The sequence below is a fragment of the Berghia stephanieae genome, chromosome 1 (assembly GCF_034508935.2).
Source record: "Berghia stephanieae isolate SIO BIC M18660-M18661 chromosome 1, UCSD_Bste_1.3, whole genome shotgun sequence".
Taxonomy (NCBI): domain Eukaryota; kingdom Metazoa; phylum Mollusca; class Gastropoda; order Nudibranchia; family Aeolidiidae; genus Berghia; species Berghia stephanieae.
The window spans coordinates 100451264-100461504 of NC_088360.1; the positions used below are offsets into that span (position 1 = coordinate 100451264).

Consider the following 10241-nt stretch of genomic DNA (forward strand, 5'->3'; position numbering starts at 1 on the left):
GTCCTTGGAAAAGACTCTTTAGTCACATTCTCTCCGCGTACTCAGGTCCAGGCGTCATGTCTCGTCCTACAATTGTTGGCTTTTGACACCGCTTTGAGCACATCTAGGGGATATTACGTTATATAATGCTCTATATATGATTTATTGAGAAGAATATACAATGTTTATTCCCAGTGGCGGTTCTAGCCTATTTATAGTGGTGGGGCAAAGATGATTCGGTCATATATATATATATATATATATATATATATATATATATATATATATATATATATATATATATATATACATATATATATATATATATATATATATATATATATATATATATATATATATACATATATATATATATATATATATATATATATATATATATATATATTATATATTTCAACTTTAAAAAAATAAAATATTTCAACCACAAATAATCACATTCACAATGAAAGGACAATACCAGTAGATTTTAATTATTCCAAACGTAATCAAAAAGGAATCACGAAAGAGAATACAACAAAAAAATAAAGCGACGAGACAAAATGCGACAACACCTTGACAATACAAGTCCATTTCGTTCACTCGAAAAATTAAAGAGATGCTTTAATCCCTCAACGGCGAGATTGATATTTCTGTTACATTTTCAGAAGTACGTAGTAACTTTAAATTTTTCATCGAGAAGCAACAACCGCGATATGACTCGAGTTTCATTCAGAGCTCAAATTGCATCATTTTTACTGCTCTCTTGGTGGTTAGAATGATTGTGCCGGTGGTGGTAGCAGTTGGAATAATGGTAGCGATGGTGGTGGTGGTGGAGGAGGAGGAGGAGGAAGAGGAGACGGTGAGGGAGGATGTAATTATGGTAGTGGTTTTGGTGGTGCTGTTGATTAGAATGATAGTTGTGGAGACGATGACGAAAATTATATGATGATGTTGATATTGTTTTTATTGCTATTGTAGTATTTGTTGTTAATGTTGTTGTTTTTGTTAATGATGATGATAATGATGGCAACGACGATGTCGTCGACAATGATGATTACCGTACGATATTACAAAGTTTATTCAATCTTAGGCTTTCGCCATTAAATCATACACTTTGATGACAACATACATGAAAGTGGAAAAAAATGGTAAATGGAACCAAAACAATAAATTGTTACCATTAATAACCACAAAAAAAATACAACAATCGTAATACCACCAATACGTACAATAATAATAATAATATATAATAATAATAATAATAATAATAATAATAATAATAATAATAATAATAATAATAATAATAATAATAATAATAATAATAATAATAATAATAATAATAATATACCATCATCATTACTACCACCACCATCACTATTACCACCACCACCATCACCATCATTATTACGTTTCCAATCCGTTTTTCTCGTTTTTTAAAAATTTGATACCTTAATAGACGAAAATTCCGGTGATTTTTTTAAAGGATAGTTAAAATATCTACCATTTTATTAACCCTGAAAACTACGATTTTTATTTTCCTATTTCAAGTAGGCAGGTCTGCTATGACAAGTATCAGTTCCATAGTCAAAAAAAGACAAATTAAAAACAAAGTTTACTTAATCTTAGGCTTTCGCCAATAATTCATACAATACAATTAAGACAAATTAAATAATGCTACCAATCTCTCCTCATGCATTCGTTAGACTATAACAATAACGACCGTGTTATCTTTACTCCTTACCCAACCAACCCCTAGCTTCCCGATTCTTCATCGCGAACTATTATGTATGTATTAGCTTCAGGACGGGCAAGTACGGAATCTGCCCACCCTTTCTTTAAACGTCTTTATTTCCTCTATAACTTAGAATTCAACTCTCTCCTTTCTCAGAAGAGTATTTCTCGTATACTAATTCAATTTTTGAGTAAACCAAAATGGTGGGGGTTGTATTTTATATATTTATTTAGTCGTGACTTCTGAATAAAAGTGTTTTATTAGAGGGAATGCAATAGAAAATACATTGTTTTGCAAAAATATTTAGTCTGGCAATAAAAATACAGCGGTAATTACTTTAAGAATTTTTTTTAAAAAAGGAACAAATTAATTTGTTTAAAAAAAAAAAAAAAAAAAAACAAACACTCAAATACGACAACAATTTAAATAAATGAATTTTGAGAAACACTAAAGAAAACGAGAAAAAAAAGAGATAATTTAAATGGATAAACAAATATATTAAAACAACACAAGTTAATACTAATGTAATAGAGTCAGACAACCGGGTAGCTGATGCCGGCGAGTGTGATAGAGACAACCGGGTAGTTGATGCCGGCGAGTGTGTTACTGATGGAGACAACCGGGTAGTTGATGCCGGCGAGTGGTAGTGGTAGTATTGGCAGAGTGTAGAGGCCGTGGTGGGAGTGAATGGATTCGGTCCCGGGGTCGACTTAAGAGTTCCAGACTGTAACTGCGGCGGTGGTGCTCAAGTGAGGAAGATAGATCGAGACAATGAAGTGACAGTTTAGTACTACTGTTAGTGATAGTAGTAGCATGACTTCATGTGTCAGAAGTAGAAGTAGGGAGTTGATTTCATGAGCGAAGAGCACACACCACAGTCAAGTCCGGAGACACCATAGTCTACCCGAGTCCTAGCCCATCCACTCCAGGGTAGTGGAGGCGATCAAACAACAAAGGCCAGGATGTATAATGATGAATTCTTTATTCAGGAACAATGGAACAGATCATTCTTTTGTATCGTATTCTATAGGCGTGTAGCAATGAATGGATCAATGAATGAATGAAACGAATCAATGGCAGAAGAATCTCATCTACACAATATTAGCTATAGCAGTTAAAAATAGATTTAGCGCGGACGTCAGGGAAAGCACCTACGTCACTGGTCCAGGTAAAGTGATGCGTAGACTGAAGTGAGTAAACTCGATCGAGTTGTGTGCATCTTCATGATTTAAACAAATTAATGCAAATAACATGGGACATGTATGAAGGAACGAATAAGTCTAAACTAAAGAGTTATGCTACAAAATCAATCATAGTGAATTGCAGAGTTAAAGAGTAAATGTTAAGCTCGTAATTAGTAATCAAAGGCGTTAACGTTATGGCATGGCTGTATGAAATATTTAAGTAGCAATTATTAAGTATATAGAAGAACCAAGTAGATTTAGATGACTCAAGGTAGGTGGCTAGAAAGCTATGATTTGCCAGAATTAGTGATATAAATTTGTAAATGATCATAGTTGTTAAAATGAAGTTATAACGATGTGAAGTGATGAAAGCACACAAAAATATAGTATCAGGCCAGAAGTCACACCCAGCCGAAGATAAAAATAGTACTACATCGAGAGACTACCTGTGTAAGGGCTTAACACACAACACACAGTGTACTATTGGTCATAGTAACACACACGAGTAAAGGAATGTTGATATCAACCACAGAGGCACACAGTCAACAGTCTTGCATACATTTAAATAGTGATGGTAGCGACAAGTAGTAAAGAGCAATAGAGTACAAAATCAAATAACATTAGATAGAATGGTCATTCTATTACACTAACTTGATATAATATTAGTAAATTGATACATTTAATTCAATACTTGAACCTTCCCAATGTTATTACATCAATGGTACCAGCACAAGTAAGGCAATAAATAAAAAAAAAGTTCGTTTGCCAAAATCTCTATTTAGTGCTCACTGGTTTATAAGGTGGGCTCATTTGAATTAGCCCGACCTAGAACTAGAGAGGCCAGACAGCAAAATCACCGTCATGCCCCCTCGTGGATCTTTACCTTGCAGTTGGTGAGGGGGCTTGAGGCACACGGGAGGGCAAAGGTGTAAATCCCGGTCGACCGTCACGAGACCATCCCGGGTATCGAGCCAACGAGCCACATGAGCTGCTCGCCCCGGTGTGTGACTAAATTTGATCCAAACCCGGTGCCCGAATAGCAGCCCTATCCCGGGCGCCACACTATTGTCCTTATGTCGAGTCCCAACCAGTCCCGTCAATGGCGAAGCGGTCTGCCGCCTAGCCAAATAATACCGCGTTCGTGCCGCCCGGGTCGTCGGCACGTCCGAGAAAAAAGCAAACGTCCATGCATCAATCGATTCGCGGCCTGCCGATTGGAAAATCCGACGGCGGGGATGGCGAACTGACGCGTATATTGTCCCTGAACGTCGAGAGCCAGAGTATGGCAAAAAATGAGCTTTTATCAAAGCTACTGGCCGTTCATTGCGTTGATATCCTCCTTTTACAGGAGACCCACCTTTATTCAGGCGCGCAATCTTCCCGATTCCAGATCCCAGGCTATACGGTGGTCCAACGCGAGGACACTTCGAGGCTCAAAGGAGGGGTTAGCGTTTACGCTAAAGAGCCATCGAAGGTAAGGGTCATTGAGAGCGTAACGGACAGCAATGGGGTGAACCGAATTTCCGTGGAAGTAGGTGGACTGTGTTTGCATAATATTTACAAACCACCTAGAGCGACTTGGACTACACCACCGGTACCGGTGGTCAGCCATCCTTCCATCTGTCTGGGAGACTTTAATAGCCACCATCACGAATGGGGCTACCGAGACTGCAACGAGGCAGGAAGACAACTCCGCTCATGGATGGACTGTAATGATCTACACCTAGTGTACGATCCTACAGCCAAGGGTACCTTCCGGGGTACCCGCCATAAGAAGGAGTATACTCCAGACCTCACCCTTCGTAACGAAAGGCGCGAACGGTGAACCGCTGCAGGTGAAGCGGACAGTCCTCGGGGACTTTCCGCATAGCCAGCACAGGCCGGTTCTTGTCACAGCTGGGGTGACAATACCGAGGGTGCAGTCTCTCCCACTTTGCAGATGGAATTTCAGGAAGGCTGACTGGGAGGAATTCAGTTCCTATATCGAGCAGGTCTGCCCTGCCATTCCTCCCAAGTCCAAGAATATAACCAGATTTAGTAGGCTACTGGTTAAGAGCGCTCAACGCTCTATTCCACGGGGCAAACGGAAATTCTACACCCCTTGCTGGACAGCAGAGTCGGAAGAGCTGTACCGAGAGTACCAGCAGACCCAGTCCCAGGACACAGCCGATAGACTACTTCAGTCTCTGGCAGAGGGAAGGAAGCAACGGTGGCAGGAGACCGTGGAAAGTCTCGACTTTACACACTTCAGCCGCCACGCTTGGCGTTTGATAAAGAAATTGGACCCAGATCGGAATTTCGCGAAGGCTGCACCGGAATGCGAGGCAGACACAATTGCCAAGAATATTAAGAACCGTAGCAAGCGGATCCCTAATCAGGCTTTTGAGCGCGGTGTCCGCAAGGCGTACCGTACGATTCTGGACTCGCTACCTGCGGAGGAGTCGGACTGGACGGCCCCGTTCAGTCCCGAGAAGTGGGTGCAGCCATTAGCGAAGTGAAGAACGGCAAAGCAGCTGGGATAGATGGTGTATATCCCGATATGGTGACGCATCTGGGCCCCAGGGCACGGGCCTGGCTAGCAGAGGCAATGTCTGACATCCTTGCAAACGGAAAGCTTCCACAAGTGTGGAAGCATGCGAAGATAGTTGCCATCCTGAAGCCAGGGAAGCCGGCGAAGGAGGCAGACAGTTACAGACCCATATCGCTGCTGAGCTGTCTTTACAAATTGTTGGAGCGTGTTCTATTAAACCGATGGGGGCCGGTCCTAGACGCTGCCCTGCCACCTGAGCAGGCAGGCTTCAGGGAAGGGAGGTGCACCACGGAGCAGGTCATTGCCCTTACAGAGCATATTGAGCACGGGTTCGAGAGAAAACAGCAAACAGGTGCTGTGTTTATAGACCTATCAGCGGCGTACGATACGGTCTGGTGCGATGGGTTAATGCTCAAACTTGCAAAAATCATAAGGTGCAAAAAGACCTTGAAGTTGTTCTCTTCGATCTTAGGGGAAAGGCAATTCCCCGTCGCGCTGGGAGACGTCACGAGCAAAGTTAGGAAATTGAAGAATGGGGTCCCTCAGGGGTCGGTCCTTGCGCCAATGTTGTTTAACGTTTACATTGGCGATATGCCGAACACTTCCTCCCTGAGGCTGGGATACGCAGACGACTGGGCACTCGTTACTCAGAGTAAAGTGTGGACCCGTCTCGAGAGCGTACTCAGCGAGGACGTCACCAGACTCAAATCCTACTTTGACAAGTGGTACCTGAAGATGAACACTTCAAAAACCGTGGCCACTGCATTTCACTTATGCAGTGGCTGGCACACCCGTAAACTGAATGTCCTAGTCGGGGACCAGCCACTCCCATATGAGCCGCGTCCAAAATATTTAGGGGTGACGCTGGATCGCAGCCTTACCTATCGGGTTCATCTCGAAGGGGTTGCCCGGAAGATAGAGAAGCGGAATAGTCTTCTGAGGAAGCTGGCGGGATCGACTTGGGGCGCTAGCCAAGCGCTCCTGAGAACATCCGCCCTGGCACTATGCTATTCCACCGCGGAGTATTGCGCTCCAGTGTGGGGTAGAAGCAGAAACGTTGAGAAGGTGGATGTAAAACTTCGCAAGTCGATGCACATAGTGTCGGGAACGCTAGCAACAACCCCTAGAGAATGGGGCCCGGTAATGGCAGCGATCCAGCCCCCGATGTCCGGAGGGAGACCATTACGGGAAACTGGCTGAGTAAGATCAAAGAGAGAGGGAATGGGGATACCCCTCTCATGCGCATAATGAACGGTGCCCCCGTTTCGAGCCGAAATAAGTCCGGCAACCCTTGTACGCAGAATCCCTGACTACGGACAGAGCTGCACATACGAGATGGAAGTCGGTTTGGACGAATTCAATCCCTCGTGGGGGCGGGGACCTACACTCCTCTAAGCTTGGTGAGAAGTTGCCAGGCTTTGATACCAGTAAGAGGAGACACTGGGTAGCTGCGAATCGGCTTCAGTCGAGGAGCTGCCTAACGGCCGGTGCGTTACATCAGTGGGGTCTAACTTCCTGTCCTTTATGTCCACGCTGTGGGCAAGAACCCGAACGGCAGAGCATCTAGTAGAAAGGTGTGTTGTGACGATGCTACCAGGCGGGTTCGCGACGGTGCACGAATGCGGACCGGACTTTGCTGATTGGGTCGATCGTCATAACATAATAGTGTGAACCATAAGAAGCTGCTACCGTCAGGCGACGTGACGATGAGATGACGATGTGGGCGGAGTGGAGTGGTTGGGAAAGGGGGGGGGGGTGATAAAAAAGAACAGGAGCGTATCCTGGTTTATGCATTACGGGGTGCATGGTGATTCGCAATCTATCAAAAATACATACAAATTGATTTCAGTACGAAGTATCAAGTTTAAGTACTAACTTTTAAAATTATCTAATTTAAATTAGATTATTTCGGACCTGGTAATACAGCTTATAACTTGAAAAAAAAAAAACAGGCTGGTATTTGCCCACCCTGCCCAATATTACCAGCCGTCCCTGTTTATTCCTCTGTAAAATAGGTCCATTTCATATTTCTGAACGTTTTAAACCTAAAATTCACATATTTGGTTTATCCCCAAACTTAATACCGTTTTGCGGCGGTGGTATTATTTCGTTTGTGAGTAGGATTAGTAGGCTTTAAAAACCTTTGTAACTTTAATACATCGATAACATTTTTAACAATTATTGTAAATTTGACAATAATTTTCCATATATATATATATATATATATATATATATATATATATATATATATAATATATATATATATATATATATATATATATATACCTAAATCGCGGTTTCAAATTATATAGATAATATATGTAACGTACAAATAATCAATAATCGTAAATAAACAAGAATCGTAATTTAATTTCCAATATCAACATCTGTTTGACGTGTCACCTTTGTACTTTTGCAAAGTTGTGACCCATCGTCTCAAAACGATATTATGTCGAGATGAATCGGGCTACGAAGAGTGAATTTAGGAATAAAATAATGAGAAATTCAAGCTTTGGCGCTTAGTGCAATGCAAGAAATAGTACAAATTCTCCATCATATGGAAGAGAAATTAACCCAAAGTTTTCAAATTAGTGGCTATAAATTCAATTTCCAATATCCGGTTCATTCCGGCATAAAACCTCTCTGAGACCGGTGGGTTATATATCGATGGTCGACGGATCAAACCTCTGAACTCCCGATTTTCACGACCGGCGGATCAAACCTCTGAAGTCCAGATTTTCACGATCGGCGGATCAAAACTCTGAAGTCCCGATTTTCACGATCGGCGGATCAAAACTCTGAAGTCTCGATTTTCACGATCGGCGGATCAAACCTCTGAAGTCCCGATTGTCACGATCGGCGGATCAAACCTCTGTAGTCCTGATGTTCACGATCGGGGGATGAAAACTCTGAAGTCTATATATGGGCTTTGCGCACCATGTTTTATTTATTATGATGTCATCAGAGGTCTGATACGCCCAAAATTCAATAAAACATGGTGCGCAAAGCTCACTTAAGAGTGTTGATCTGCAGATCGTGAAAATTGAGACTTCAGAGGTTTGATCCGTCGACCATCGATTTATAAGTTTCACATAAAACATATACAAAATGTCAATAATATCAAATGTCATGGTACTTGATCCTACCTTTGTGTTTCCGAAACTGGAAAATCCATGCTCTTGGTATTTAATCATGACAACGCGTTATCCGGATATCAAACAATGGACACTAATCAACATTAGTTCATATCAAATCCCCTCAATTATTCTTTTGCGAAACTTTAGTTTAATCACTGCTTTTTTTATTGTTAAAATACTCCTTATTTCAAAATGTGATAGTTGAAATAAATAAGATTTGAAAGTTCAGTATTGTATAATCTTATAGTATATCCAGTTCTTTAAGGAATAAGCTGAATTATCCACTGAATAAAATGACAGAAATATTTTTATGTATCCACCTAAGTATGGAGGTTTATTTCAAAGTGTCTTGCTATATCTAACTTTCCCGTGATTCAAAATATAACGTTTAAACAAAAAAATTATTGTTTTTCTATTTATAATGTTTTTGTTAACTGTTTACTTTTTTTCTATTACGTGCTTAAATGGCTTTCTTTGGTGATTACTTTAAAGCTATACCTAGTTTCTTAACCTACAAGATCAACATTGTCTATCAAAAATTGAGTACCTACTATCAGTAACCACAAACTATAATTATCATCATTGCCCCATTGTTGTGAACGACGCTACAGTAACAACTCGCGAAATGACGACATTGCGTAAACGATAATTACCTGTATACATACATATCCGAATTACTGTAAAACATCTTAGGACACGGCAGACCCCCGTGGTAAAGCCCACCCTAGGGGTACGTGTAGGTAGGTGACGGGTATCATGTGTCTGATGGGGACGGGGACAAGCTAAATGTACATTAATGTCTCCTTTAGCCTTACAGCCTGTCCACATTACACGCGTTTTTCAGAGGGGCCGTTAGTATCGTGTGACTATACAATTTTATGGCGCAAAAAAAAAAAAAATAAAAAAATAAATAAAATAATAAGAAGTCTAGATCAGTGGTAAACTGCTATATAAATAGAAATGGATCTTGTTAGATATTTTAAGACTACTTTCTATGATTTGAGTGATCCCTACTGCTCTGAATTACTACTACTACTACTACTACTACTACTACTACTACTACTATACTATACTGCTAAAAAAAACTAACACTACTATACTATATACTACTACTACTACTACTACTACTACTACTACTACTACTACTATACTAAACTACAATACTACTATTCTATACTATATACACTACTACTACTATATACTACTACTACTACTACACTACTACTATCTACTACTACTACTACTACTACTATCTACTACTACTACTACTACTACTACTACTACTACTACTACTAACTACTACTGCTACTATTTCTACTACTCTACTACTAACTAACTACTACTACTACTACTACTACTATACTACTACTCTACTACTACTACTACTACTACTACTGCTACTACTACTACTACTACTACTTACTACTACTATACTACTACTACTACTCTACTACTAACTACTGCTACTACTACTACTACTTACTACTACTACTACTACTACTACTACTACTACTACTACAAACTACTACACTGCTCTACTACTACTACTACACTACCTAACTACTACTCACTACCTACTACTACTACCTCAACTACTACTACTACATACTACTATACTACTACTACTACTACTACTACTATACTATACTAACACTACCAACAACAACAACAACAAACTA

General features: G+C 40.4%; 1 protein-coding gene across 3 annotated transcripts in view; it reads right to left on the reverse strand.

Moving 5' to 3' along the window:
* The window catches only part of LOC144962540 (chitinase-3-like protein 1), a 33769-nt gene extending 24531 nt beyond the window's left edge, over positions 1–9238 (reverse strand). The window contains exons 1-2 of one of the 3 annotated variants that reach the window (XM_078895567.1): positions 9110–9195; positions 8572–8743 (exon numbers count right to left, since the gene is read on the reverse strand). In XM_078895567.1, the coding sequence (XP_078751693.1) occupies positions 8572–8619 (48 nt within the window). In that variant the 5' untranslated portion in view covers positions 8620–8743; positions 9110–9195. Of the gene's footprint in view, positions 1–8571 lie in introns of all 3 variants that reach the window. The other 2 variants (XM_078895566.1, XM_078895565.1) reach the window with 2 other exon arrangements.
* Positions 9239–10241: the final 1003 nt, after the last annotated feature.